A 14,904-nucleotide genomic window follows, 5' to 3' on the forward strand; every position below is an offset into this window, starting at 1 on the left:
AGAAGGAAGATCTCAGATACACAACCTAAACTTACGCTTTAAGGAGCTGGAAAAAGAACAGAAAATAGAATGCCAAACCAGCAGAGGACAGGAAATAATAAAGATTAGAGCAGAAATAAATGCTACCAAAACCAAAAAACAAAACAAAATAGAACAGATCAATGAAACCGGAAGCTGGTTATTTGAAAGAATTAACAAAAATACATAAACCACTAGGCAGTTTGATCAAAAAGAAAAAGAAAACAAACCAAATAAATAAAATCAAGAATGAAAGAGGAGAGATCACAACCAAAACAGCAGAAATGAAAACAATCATAAGAGAATATTATGAGCAATTATATGCCAATACAATAGGCAATCTTGAAGAAATGGACAAATTCCTAGAAATATATACACTACCAAAACTGAAATAGGAAGATATAGAAAATTTGAACAGACCCATAACGAATAAAGAAATAGGATTAGTAATCAAAAATCTGCAAAAAAAAAAAAAAAAAAGTCCAGGGCCACATGGCTTTCCAGGGGAATTCTACCAAAAATTTTAAGGAAGAGTTACCACCCATTCTCTTGAAGGTGTTCCAAAAAATAGAAATGGAAGGAAAACTTCCAAACTCTAAGAAGCCAGCATTACCTTGATTCCAAAACCAGAGACCCCACTAAAGGAGAACTATAGACCAATTTTCCTGATGATCATGGATGAAAAATCCTCAACAAGATATTAGCCAACAGGATCCAACAATACATTAAAAATATTATTCACCATGACCAAGAGGGATTTATACCTGGGATGCAGGGCTGGTTCAATATCCAAAACATAATCAATGTGATTCATCCCAACAATAAAATAAAGGACAAGAACTACATGATCCTTACAATAGATGCAGAGTAAGCATTTGACAGCATACTTTCTTGATTAAAACCCTCAAGAAAGTAGGGATAGAAGGAGCATACCTTGAGATCATAAAAGCCATATATGAATGACCCAACACTAATATCATCCTCAATGGGGAAAAACTGAGAGCTTTTCCCCTAAGGTCAGGAACAAGACAGGGATGTCCACTCTCACCACTGTTATTCAACATAGTATTGGAAATCTTCGCCTCTGTAATCAGACAACACAAAGAAATAAAAGGCATCCAAATCAGCCTGGAGGAGGTCAAATATTCACTCTTCACAGATGGCATGATAATCTATAAGGAAAACCCTAAAGATTCCACGAAAAAACTGCTAGAACTTATTCATGAATTCAACAAAGTTACAGGATATAAAATCAATGCACAGAAATAATTTGCATTTATATACACCAACAATGAAGTGACAGAAAGAGAAACCAAGGAATCGATCCCATTTACAGTTGCACACACACAAAAAAAAACCATAAAATACCTAGGAATAAATCTAACAAAAGAGGTGAAAAATCTATACACTGAAAACTATAGAAAGCTTATGAAAGAAATTGAAGAAGACACAAAAAAATGGAAAAAGATTCCATGCTCCTGGATAGAAAGAACAAATATTATGAAAATGTCAATACTACCCAATGCAATCTACATATTGAATGAAGTCCCTATCAAAATAACACCAGCATTCTTCACAGAGCTAAAATAATCCTAAAATTTGTATGGAATCAGAAAAGCCCCTGAATAGCCAAAGCAATCTTGAAAAAGAAAATGAAAGCAGGGGCATCACCATACCATATTTCAAGCTATACTGTATTACAATGTTATAATAATGAAGACAGTGAATTTTCCGTTTGAAGATGGTGGTGTAAGAGGATGCTGGGTTCACTGCTTCCTGCTGATCACTTAGATTCAACCCATATCTGCCTAAATAACCCAGAAAACTGCCAGAAGACAAGCAGAACGGACTCTCCACAACCAAGCATAGACAAAGGCCCACAGTAGAGGGTAGGATGGGTGGAGAGGTGGTGCACACTACACGGACTGGCAGGAGGGAGCCAGGGCAGTGGAGGGGCAGCCTGCCCAGCAAGGCAGAGCCCCAGAGTCTGGTTTGCAAAAGTGGAGGGACTGAACTCCGTGAGTTCTGACAGCTAGTGGAACTTAACATGTGGAATGTTAAAAGTCAACATCTCTGCTCTTGGAGAATGTGGAGTGCGAGAGGACACCGGGAGGGAGAGTTGTTGAGCCCCGAGAGACAGAGCTCAGCTCAGCAGGGAACAAAGGTGCTGGCAAGTGCCATCTCCCTCTCCCATCCTCCAGCAAAATCCCAAAGGGAAACAGTTTCTGTCACCGAACTTGCTTGAACCTCGCAAACACCCAACACCGTGCTTCTGTGGATCCATTCTTCTGATGGGTCTGCCTCCCTCCCAGTGCTGCAGGGTCCTTCCCACAGGGGACCACCAATGGCAAAGGGAGCTAAGCATGCCCCTCCCACCCCTGTGTACGTTGCTGATCTACCCTGGCTAATACCCAGATACCATTGAAGCAGCACCACAAATCTGGCAGTGTGCAAATAGCCCAGACAGGGGCCACACCACTCGACAGTGAGTCCTGCCCCTGGAAGAAGGGAAGATAAGGTACACACCAGTCTGACTGTGGCCCCAGTGGTGGGCTGGGGACAGTCATCAGGTCTGACTGTGGCCCTGCCCACCAACACAAGTTACTCTGGACAGTACAGGGGAAGTGCCCTGCAGTTGGGAGCCACCCCAGGGAATACCCAAAATGATGAAATGGAAGAATTCTCCTCTAAAAAAATTCCAGGAAGTAGCGACAGCTAACGAATTGATCAAAAATGATTTAAGCAATATAATGGAACAAGAATTTAGAATAATAGTCATAAAATTAATCGCTGGGCTTGAAAAATGTATAGAGGAGAGCAGAGAATCTATTGATACAGAGATCAAGGAAATAGGATATAGTAATGAGGAGCTAAAAAATGCTATAAATGAGGTGCAAAATAAAATGGAGGCGACCACAGCTCGGATTGAACAGGCAGAGGAGAGAATAGGTGAATTAGAAGATAAAATTATGGAAAAACAGGAAGATGAAAAAAAGAGAAATAAAAAATAATCCAGGAGTATGAGGGTAGAATTAGAGAATTATGTGATACAATCAAACGGAACAATATCCTTATAATAGGGATTCAAAGGAGGAAAAGAGAGAGAAAGGGGCTGAAGGTGGACTTGAACAAATCATAGTTGAGAACTTCCCTGATCTGGGGAAGGAAAAAGACATTGAAATCCAAGAGGCACAAAAAACTCCCTTCAGATGTAACTTGAATCAATCTTCTGCACGACATATCATAGTGAAACTGGCAAAATACAAGGATAAAGAGAAAATTCTGAAAGCATCTAGGGATAAACATGCTCTAACATATAAAGGGAGACCAATAAGAATAGTGATGGATCTATCTCCTGAAATTTGGCAGGCCAGAAAAAATGGCAGGAAATCTTCAATGTGATTAACAGAAAAAATATGCAGCCAAAAATCCTTTATCCAGCAAGCCTATCATTCAGAATACAAGGAGAGATAAAGGTCTTCCCAAACAAACAGAAACTGAAGGAATTCATCACCACCAAACCAGGCCTAAAAGAGATCCTAAGGGGGATTCTGTGAGTGAAATGTTTCAAGGACCACAAAGTACCAGAGACATCACTACAAGCATGAAACCTATGGACATCACAATGACTCTAAACCCATATCTTTCTATAATAACACTGAATATAAATGGACTAAATGCACCAACCAGAAGACATAGGGTATCAGAATGGATAAAAAAACGAGACCCATCTATTTGCTATCTACAAGAGATTCATTTAAGACCTGAGGACGCTTTCAGATTGAGACTGAGGGGATGGAGAACTATTTATCATGTTACTGGAAGTCAAAAGAAAGCTGGAGTAGCCATACTTATATCAGACAAACTAGACTTTAAATTAAAGGCTGTATCAAGAGACAAAGAAGGGCATTAGATAATCATTAGAGGGTCTATCCATCAGGAAGAGCTAACAATTATAAATGTCTATGCACTGAATACGGGAGCCCCCAAATATATAAAACAGTTAATCACAAACATAAGCAACCTTATTGATAAGAATGTGGTAATTGCAGGGGACTTTCATACTCCACTTACAACAATGGATAGATCATCTAGACACGGGATCAATACAGAAACAAGGCCCCTGAATGATACATTGGATCAGATGGACCTGACAGATATATTTAGAACTCTTCATCTCAAAGCAACAGAATATACATTCTTCTCGAGTGCACATGGAACATTCTCCAAGATAGATCACATATTGGGCCACAAAACAGCCCTTCATAAGTATACAAGAATTGAAATCATACCATGCATACTTTCAGACCACAAGGCTATGAAGCTTGAAATCAACCACAGGAAAAAGTCTGGAAAACCTCCAAAAGTGTGGAGGTTAAAGAACACCCTACTAAAGAATGAGTGGGTCAACCAGGCAATTAGAGAAGAAATTTAAAAATATATGGAAACAAATGAAAATGAAACTACAACAATCCAAATGCTTTAGGATGCAGCGAAGGCAGTCCTGAGAGGAAAATACATTGCAATCCAGGACTATATCAAGAAACAAGAAAAATCCCAAATACAAAATCTAACAGCACATCTAAAGGAAATAGAAGCAGGACAGCAAAGACACCCCAAACCCAGCAGAAGAAGAGAAATATTAAGGATCAGAGCAGAAATAAGCAATATAGAATCTAAAAAAACTGTAGAGCAGATCAAAGAAACCAAGAGTTGGTTTTTTGAAAAAATAAACAAAATTGATAAACCTATAGCCAGGCTTCTCAAAAAGAAAAGGAAGAGGACCCAAATAGATAAAATCATGAATGAAAATGGAATTACTACAACCAATCCCTCAGAAATACAAGCAATTATCAGGGAATACTATGAAAAATTATATACCAACAAATTGGACAACCTGGAAGAAATGGACAAATTCCTAAGCACCCACACACTTCCAAAACTCAAACAGGAAGAAACAGAAAACTTGAACAGATCCATAACCAGCGAAGAAATTCAATCAGTTATCAAAAATTTCCCAACAAATAAGAGTCCAGGACCAGATGGCTTCCCTGGGGAATTCTATCAGACATTTAAAGCAGAGATAATACTTATCCTTCTCAAGTGTTCCAAAAAATAGAAGGAAAGGAAAAGTTCCAGACTCATCCTATGAAGCCAGCATTACTTTGATTCTCAAACCAGACAGAGACCCAGCAAAAAGAGAGAACTACAGGCCAATATTCCTGATGAATATCAATGCAAAAATTCTCAACAAGATACTAGCAAATCGAATTCAACAGCATATAAAAAGAATTATTCACCATGATCAAGTGGGATTCATACCTGGGCTACAGGGCTGGTTCAACATTTGCAAATCAATCAATGTGATACATCACATTAATAAAAGAAAAGAAAAAAAACATATGATCCTTTCAATTGTTGCAGAAAAACATGTGACAAAATTCAACAACGTTTCATAATAAAAAAACCCTCAAGAAAGTGGGGATAGAAGGAACATCCTTAAACATCATAAAAGACATTTATGAAAAACCCACAGCTAATATCCTCAGTGGGGAAAACCTGAGAGCTTTCTTCCTGAGATCAGGAACACGACAAGGATGTCCACTCTCACCGCTGTTGTTTAACATAGTGTTGGAAGTTCTGGCATCAGCAATCAGACAACAAAGGAAATCAAAGGCATCAAAATTGGCAAAGATGAAGTCAAGCTTTCACTTTTTGCAGATGACATATTATACATAGAAAACCCGATAGACAACATAAAGTCTACTAGAACTGATACATGAATTCAGCAAAGTCATAGGATACAAAATCAATGAACAGAAATCAGTTGCATTTTTATACATAATAATAAAGAAAAACAAATAAATAAACAGACCTCATTCACAATTGCACCAAGAACCATAAAATACCTAGGAATAAACCTAACCAAAGATGTAAAAGATCTGTATGCTGAAAACTATAGAAAGCTTATGAAGGAAATTGAAGAAGATGGAAAGAAATGGAAAAACATTCCATGCTCATGGATTGGAAGAATAAATATCATCAAAATGTCAATACCACCCAAAGCTATCTACACATTCAATGCAATCCCAATCAAAATTGCACCAGCAGTCTTCTCAAATCTAGAACAAGCAATCCTAAAATTTGTATGGAACCACAAAAGACCCCAAATAGCCAAAGTAATATTGGAGAAGAAGACCAAAGTGGGAGGCATCACAATCCCAGACTTTAGCTTCTACTACAAAGATGTAATCATCAAGACAGCATGATATTGGCACAAAAAACATAGACCAATGGAATAGAATAGAAACCCCAGAACTAGACCCACAACAGTATGGCCAACTAATCTTTGACAAAGCAGGAAAGAATATACAATGGAAAAAAGACAGTCTTTTAACAAATGGTGCTGGCAGAACTAGACAGCAACATGCAGAAGAATAAAACTAGATCACTTTCTTACACCATTCACAAAAATAAACTCAAAATGGATGAAGGACCTGAATGTGAGACAGGAAACATTCAAAACCCTAGAGGAGAAAGCAGGAAAGAACCTCTCTGACCTCAGCTGCAGCAATTTTTTACTTGACACATCTCCAAAGGCAAGGGAATTAAAAGCCAAAATGAACTATTGGGACCTCATGAAGATAAAACGCTTCTGCACTACAAAGGAAACAATCAACAAAACTAAAAGGCAACCAACGGAATGGGAAAAGATATTTGCAAATGACATATCGGGCAAAGGGCTAGTATCCAAAATCTATAAAGAAGTCACCAAACGCCATACCTGAAAAACAAAAAATCCAGTGAAGAAATGGGCAGGAAACATGAATAGTCACTTTTCTAAAGAAGACTTCCAGATGGCCAACAGGCACATGAAAAGATGCTGAACGTCGCTCCTCATCAGGGAAATACAAATCGAAACCACACTCAGATAGTACCCCACGTCAGTCAGAGTGGCTAAAATGAACAAATCAGGAGACTATAGATGCTGGAGAGGATGTGGAGAAATGGGAACCCTCTTGCACTGTTGGTAGGAATGCAAATTGGTGCAGCCACTCTGGAAAGCAGTGTGGAGCTTTCTCAAAAAATTAAAAATAGATCTACCCTATGACCCAGCAATAGTACTGCTAGGAATTTGCCTAAGGGATACAGGAGTGCTGATGCATAGGGGCACTTGTACCCCAATGTTTATAGCAGCACTCTCAACCATAGCCAAATTATGGAAAGGGCCTAAATGTCCATCAACTGATGAATGGATAAAGAAATTGTGGTTTATATACACAATGGAATACTACATGGCAATGAGAAAGAATGAAATACGGCATTTTGTAGCAACGTGGATGGAACTGGAGAGTGTGATGCTAAGTGAAATAAGCCATGCAGAGAAAGACAGATACCATATGTTTTCACTCCTGTGTGGATCCTGAGAAACTTAACAGAAGACCATGGGGGGAGGGGAAGAAAAAAAAGAGGTTAAAGAGGGAGAGAGCCAAAGCATAAGAGACTGTTAAAAACTGAGAACAAACTGAGGGTTGATTGGGGGGAGGGAGGGAGGGGAAGGTGGGTGATGGGTACTGAGGAGAGCACCTTTTGGGATGAGCACTGGGTGTTGTATGGAAACCAATTTGACAATTTCAAATTAAGAAGAAAAGATGCTCAAAATCACTTATCATCAGGGAAATGCAAATCAAAACCATGATGAGATACCACCCCACACCTGTCAGAATGGCTAAAATTAACCACTGAGGCAGCAATAAATGTTGGTGAGGATGTGGAGAAAGGGGAACCCTCTTGCACTGTTGGTGGGAATGCAAAATGGTGCAGGCACTCTGAGGAACAGTACAGACATTCCTCAAAAAGTTACAAATAGAACTACACAACAATTCAGCAATTGCTCTGCCTGGTATTTACCCAAAGGATAAAAAAATACAGATTTGAAGGGGCACAGGCACCCCAGTATTTACAGCAGCATTATCAACACTAGCCAACTATGTAAACAGCCCAAGTGTCTGTCAACTAATGAATGGAGAAAGAAGTGATATCTATATATAATGGAATATTACTCAGGAATCAAAAAGAAAGAAATCTTGTTATTTGCAATGACATGGATGGAGCTAGAGAGTATAATGCTAAGTGAAATAAGCCAGTCTAAGACAAATACCATATGATTTCATTCATATGTGGAATTTAAGAAACAAAAAAAAATGAATTTAAGGGGGGTAAAAAGAGAGGAAAACCAAGAAGCAGCCTCTTAACTATAGAGACCAACCTATGGGTTACCAAGGGGAGGTGGTGGGAAGGATGGATGAAATAGGAAAAGGGGATTAAGAAGACAATGATCCTGGGGCACCTGGGTGGCTCAATCGGTTAAGCGTCCGACTTCAGCTCAGGTCGTGACCTCACAGTTTGTGAGTTCGAGCCCCGCATCAGGCTCTGTGCTGACAGCTCACAGCCTGGAGCCTGCTTCAGATTCTGTGTCTCCCTCTCTCTCTGACCCTCCTCCATTCACACTCTGTCTCTGTCTCTCTCTCGAGAATAAGTAAACATTAAAAGAAATTTAAAAAAAAAAGAATACAATGATCCTGCAGAGTGCTTAGTAATGTACGGAATTATTGAATTACTATATTATACACCTGAAATGCATATAAGAGTATATGCCAACTGTGCTGGTTTAATATTTAATAAAAAAGAAACTCTTATAATATAAATAATGATTATATTCTCTATATATGATTTTATAATTCATAAAATGCGTTATACACAAAATAAAAATAAGTGAAAATAAATATAGTAAAATCCTAGCAAGTGATTTTAGGGTATATCTAAGCTGGTGCTCAATCCAATTTCAGTTTTCTTTATTTTTCCAAAATCTTAGGTGGGCACATATTAAATTATTAAATGCAGAAATCAACTTATCCTCAAAATCTATTCTGTTGCAATCCCCCATCATTTCTACTAGCTCTGTCCTGGTGGATTCATGCCAACCTTAAACTTCAAGATGAAAATTTACATGTGTTGAATTTGTTTGATACAATTATTTAAGCTGCATATCCCTAGCAGGTGTAGTCTAAACACCTGCATACAAATTTCAAGGAACAATAGGAACACTTCTTTCCATAAACACTAAGTGTGGGCTCACTCTTTGACCATGAGACCATTTAACGGAATTTGGGCTATAAGTTCTTTTAGCCTTGTGCTATCCTGAGTAAACATCTCTAAACTCATTATTCGTGGTTTAAGTTTCATGCCTAGCATCTTCCCTCTAGCTTTAACATTTGTGAACCACCTGTGTGCCTGTGTTACCCTGCCAGTGCAGTTGGGAATAGAGTTCATTATTTCCTCTCTGGACACAATGACCAATTAAACTGGAGGGACCCTGGAATCCCTAGGGCCAAGATAGAGGACAAGGCAATGTGGGAATAGGTAGCCCTTTCTTAAAGGGCTCTGCTGATGTTGTAGATATCTATGAAATCAGCTTCTCACTGTAAACTCTGCTAGGAATGTGGTGAGCAGAGCCAGTGTCAATCAAACATATACCTCAGTGACTGAACACATACTATAATCCATTTTTGTTTCATCCTAAGGAATGTTCTCATGTTCTCTGTTCATTATGCAGCCCAGGTTCCATGCTAATATCATTCCAATCTGTGGGGAACAGGTCATTGAATAAGAATGTCACAAGGGTTGACAGCTTAAAGAGGCTCTGCATTTATCAACCTTCTCTGAAACATGCACACAGAAAGACAGGGGTATCTCTCTGACACTTGGAAGGAAGGTGAGTGTAGAGTGCAGCAGGACTCTAAGTGATGTCCCTTGCTCAGTTCACCCATGTCCTTGTCTCTGGCTAAGTAATCACTGTTCAGTTTGTTTCCTAGGAATCTTAAAATAGATGTCAACTATTTTCAGTGATTCAAACAACCTTGGTTATCATTTCATCCTTCAGAATGCACCTTTGACCATCTTATCTCCATGCATTAGAACTGTCAGTAGGATGTTTTTAAGCGAAAGAAAGAAAGAAAGAAAGAAAGAAAGAAAGAAAGAAAGAAAGAAAGAATGAATTAGTGGCATTTAAGGTTTCTCTTGATTACTGCAGGATATATGAATAGGAAAGAGGTAAGATGACTGCAAAATGAATGTGTGCTTGTCAAGAGGTGAGTCCATTTTTCTGATAACAGAAAAGAGAAATTGGAATGAGCAGATCACAATGACATATGACACGTGGGTAGAGCAGAACATGTGAAAATTGGAGAAAATACAGCTGCTGAGTAGAGTCCTCTTATGGCCCATACCCTTCAGGTAAGCCAGTACCTGCTATTAACCATTGACTTGACTTCCATTTACTGGAAACCATGTTCTCAGTATTATGGTAGAAGCAAAGAAAAAGTGACATATATGTTTAATAATTTCACATTATAAAATTATGAACTTACGATAAGCATTGGCACAACCAACAGTAATTTGGTTGTCTGTTCTTCTGCTATCCTCACCAAGCCGAGACAATGGCCCATCATGACGTTAATGATTCGTGTTAATGATGGATTTCAGTGATACTCCAAGTGATGAGAAACTCACACTCAGTGAAGCTTGCTGTCCCCAGCACCGTCCTGACTTCTGACGTGTGGACTGCCTCACTGGACTTCACAGGACCTCTTACTATCAGTAGAGCGATTTGTTCTAAATGTGGCGCAAGGATGTTCACAATGCACTCATAATCACACAGCTCAGAATAAATGCAGGCAGGTGGTACATCCAGAGACTGTGTTCCTAACAGCTAACTTTTAAAGGTGATTTTTTCTAACTACCAAATGATTAGACATGTGACATTTCCTGGTTATTTTGATTTCTGTTTCTTATTGATAGAAAAATCATATATCTTTTCTCTTTTTAAATTTGCTTTATTTTTTTTCTTCCTCAATTGCTCACTTAAGTCAATTGCTCACTTTTAATTGGATTTCTGGTCTTGTCTCATAATTATTATATAACAATTCTGTATGTTTTAAGATAGTCATCATTTTTGCCATAATCACCACACATTTTTTTCCATCTTTCATTTATATTTTATCTTTATGTATCATAATTTTTCCTGTGAAAAATTCAAATTTGCATGTAAACCAAAGCCATATCTCATTTCCTCTGCATTTTTCCACAAAGGTGTATTGCTGTTAATTGCCAAGGAATAATGTGCATCTGTAGCTAAAACGCTGAAATTTAACCCACATATAATGGAAGGAGTTAAATTCTTCACACCTTCTCTCCTCAAGCTGCTGCAGGTGCACAGTGGCCGTGCTTCTCCTACTGTAAAAGCTGTTCCACCCAGTGTGAGGTAGGTCTCTCCTTCCCACGTTGCCCTCCTTTACAGTGCCCTGTTCTCTGTCTAGCAGCACTATGTTTATGCTTATAAATTTCAATGCTGTAAGTCCTATTAAAGACCCTGCATTTAAAAACACAGGGTGGATTGAGAAACTTAGGTGCACTTGGATTGTATCACTACTTAACTGATAACCTCCACACACTGAGGAAAATCAACTTGACTATTTCATTCTTGCTGTTCTGTTGGCATATAAGCACTGCCATGTGGTCTTCAATCAGTCTTGCTGTGTTCTCTGTATACTCGGGGGGATATACAGCATAGAAAAAAGAATGGCCTTCAGGTCCTGACTTTGAGTCTTGGTTTCACCACTACTGGGTACGCAGAGTATTCATGCTCACTGAGTCATAACAGCAATAAAATGTGGATTTTCTCATGTCTGCCACATGTCAGTGAAGCAATGATTAATCAGATGATAATCTGATATGGGGACTAAGGAGTGTACCTGTTTTGATGAGCTCATGTGTGGAAGTGCCAATCACTATATTGTACAACAGAATATAATGGACACCTGAAGATACTTTGTGTACACGTAACAAAACAGAGAAAAATTGAAATGTCTTAGGCATTTACAATTGTCTGTGCTCCATGTACATAAGTTTATATACTTTGTCATTCAAAAGTAATGATTTACTTCATAAAGTAAGTTAAACATAGCTGCTAAGATAGACAATATGCTAAACACAACAATGTTTATATTTATATATATTTTACTATATATATGTATAATTTATTGTTAATTGGCTTTCATACTACACCCAGTGCTCACACCAAGTGCCCTCCCAATGCCCATCACCCACTTTTCCCTCTCCCCAAACCCCCATCAACCCTCAGTTTGCTCACTGTATTTGAGAGTCTTTTATGGTTTGCCTCCCTCCCTCTCTGTTTGTAACTTTCCCCCCTCTTCCCTTTCCCCATAGTCTTCTATTAAGTTTCTCAGGATCCACATAGGAGTGAAAACATATGGTATCTGTCTTTCTCCGCCTGACTTATTTCACTTAGCATAATACCCTCCAGTTCCATCCACATTGCTACAAATGGCCAGATTTCATTCTTTCTCATTGCCATTGTATATATAAACCACGTCTTCTTTATCCATTCATCAGTTGATGGACATTCAGGCTCTTTCCATAATTTGGCTATTGTTGAAGGTGCTGCTATAAACATTGGTGTATATGTGCCCCTATGCATCAGTACTCCTGTATCCCTTGGGTAAATTCCTAGCAGTGCTATTGCTGGGTCATAGGGTAGTTCTATTTTTAATTTAAGAGAATCATATTATATTTCACAAACTATAAATTTATAGTAGCTTATGATTACTATCAATTATGTTTGGTGTTGAATCATTCATTATAATTAACCTAAGTTATTTCAGTTTCAATAAGAGTATTCAATAATTATCTACTACTTCTCTTTTTTATATTTTTAGGAAGAAATATAAATGAGTCATCATGAATTGGGCTAATGAGAGCTCCGCAAGAGAGTTTATACTACTTGGCTTCTCAGACAGGCCCTGGCTACAAATGCCCCTGTTTGTGCTTCTATTAATATCATATACATTCACCATCTTTGGCAATGTGTCCATCATGATGGTGTGCATTCTGGATCCCAAACTTCATACACCCATGTATTTCTTCCTCACTAATCTCTCCATCTTAGATCTGTGCTATACCACAAGCACAGTCCCTCATATGTTGACAAATATTTGTCGTAACAAAAAGACCATCAGCTACGGTGGCTGTGTGGCACAGCTCATCATCTTCCTGGCCCTGGGAGCTACTGAGTGTCTCCTCCTGGCTGTCATGTCCTTTGACAGATATGTGGCAGTCTGCAAACCCCTGCACTATGTAGTTATTATGAATCATTGGTTCTGCATAAGGGTGGTAGCCTTCTCGTGGTTCACTGGCTTTGGTAATTCAGTGTTGCAGTCTTCCTTGACACTTAACATGCCACGTTGTGGTCGCCCGGAAGTGGACCACTTTTTCTGTGAGGTGCCTGCCCTTCTCAAGTTGTCGTGTGCTGACACAAAGCCTATTGAGTCTGAGCTCTTTTTCTTTAGTGTATTAATTCTGCTAATTCCAGTGACATTGATCCTCATTTCCTATGGCTTTATAGCTCAAGCAGTGTTGAGAATCAGGTCAGCAGAAGGACGACGAAAAGCTTTTGGGACATGTGGGTCCCACATGGTTGTAGTGTCTCTCTTTTTTGGTACAGGCATCTACATGTATCTACAACCACCTTCATCCACCTCTAAGGACTGGGGAAAGATGGTTTCCCTCTTCTATGGGATCATTACACCCATGTTGAACCCCCTTATCTACAGTCTTAGAAATAAAGATATGAAGGAGGCCTTCAAGAGGGTGATGCCAAAAATCTTTTTCTGTAAGAAGTAAGTAGCCCATTGTGATGAGAGTCCTCCGAGTTTCTATCCTTGCAAGTGGTGATAACGTTTGAACTGATTTTCCTACTTTCCAGGCTCTTGTGATTTCATTGAATTCTCCCCACAGTTAGAAATGTCCTCCTCTGTTCAAAGGCAACACTGAGATACTTTTTCTAAGTTAAAAATTTCATTGCTTTCCAGAAGTTCCCCCAATGCACTCTGTTCCCTGAGGATACTTGGATGGTTGATCTTCCTGTTTTTATACGATCTGTTCTAGTATCACTTTGTCTACCATCTTACTGTACCATCTTAGTTTGTGATTTCTACACCTTTATCATTAAATAGACTATGATCTCAAGCCAAAAATTTCCCATCAGCACGAAGGCCTCAGTCACTTCACCCTCACACCCCTTGATAAATCCATTGTGTGCTCCTTCCAGAGCTGCTTGCTGTGTGTAGACTGCCTCCAATCTAGTGGGCTCCAACTAGTTAGGTGTGCACATCTCATACTAGAGACTTGAAATATCAGCTGAGCTTCGTTTCCTGCTCTATTCTTTTTTTTTAGTGGTTATTTATTTTTGAGAGAGAGAGAGAGAGAGAGAGAGAGAGAGTGAGAGAGAGAGAGAAAGCGAGCACAAGTGAGGGAGGGGCAGGGAGGGAAACACAGAATCTGAAGCAGGCTCCAGGCTCTGAGCTGGCAGCATAGAGACTGAGGTGGGGCTCAAGACATTGTGCTCAAATCCACTAATCGTGAGATCATGACCTGAGCCGAAGGTGGATGCTTAACCGACTGAGACACCCAGGCACCCCTTTCCTGCTCCATTTTTAATTCATCCTTCTATTCCCCAGCAATAGAATTTCTCTTTTTTTTCTCCTTTGTTCAAATCCTGATTTGTCTCAAGTTCTGCCATAAGCATGAGGGAACTTCTCTAAATTATCATGCTAATTATTTGTAGAAATCTTAACAGTAATCTTTTTTCTAACAGTGATCTGAATTAATTCATTCCTTGGGCTGTCACTCAATAAATGTTTATTTTCATTAGATAGCTCTAGACCATAGGAAAAATGATCAACATTTCCTCCTGAAAAAATATTCTATTGAAGAAAATGCCCTTAAAGTCAGATAATATTTTCATAT

The 14,904-nt window shown here is 38.8% G+C and overlaps 1 protein-coding gene across 1 annotated transcript; it reads left to right on the top strand.

The window, feature by feature from the left end:
• The first annotated feature begins 12,837 nt into the window (after nt 1–12,837).
• LOC115515019 (putative olfactory receptor 2B3) lies at nt 12,838–13,779 on the top strand. Its single transcript, XM_030317123.1, has one exon. It carries the CDS (start codon nt 12,838–12,840, stop codon nt 13,777–13,779), a length of 942 nt encoding a protein of 313 aa, XP_030172983.1.
• The last annotated feature ends 1,125 nt before the right edge of the window (nt 13,780–14,904 follow it).

Source organism: Lynx canadensis, chromosome B2 (genome assembly GCF_007474595.2).
Source record: "Lynx canadensis isolate LIC74 chromosome B2, mLynCan4.pri.v2, whole genome shotgun sequence".
Lineage (NCBI taxonomy): Eukaryota > Metazoa > Chordata > Mammalia > Carnivora > Felidae > Lynx > Lynx canadensis.

Coding starts and splice junctions, on each gene's coding strand:
- LOC115515019 (XM_030317123.1), top strand. CDS start 12,838: ATGAATTGGGCTAATGAGAGCTCCGCAAGAGAGTTTATACTACTTGGC.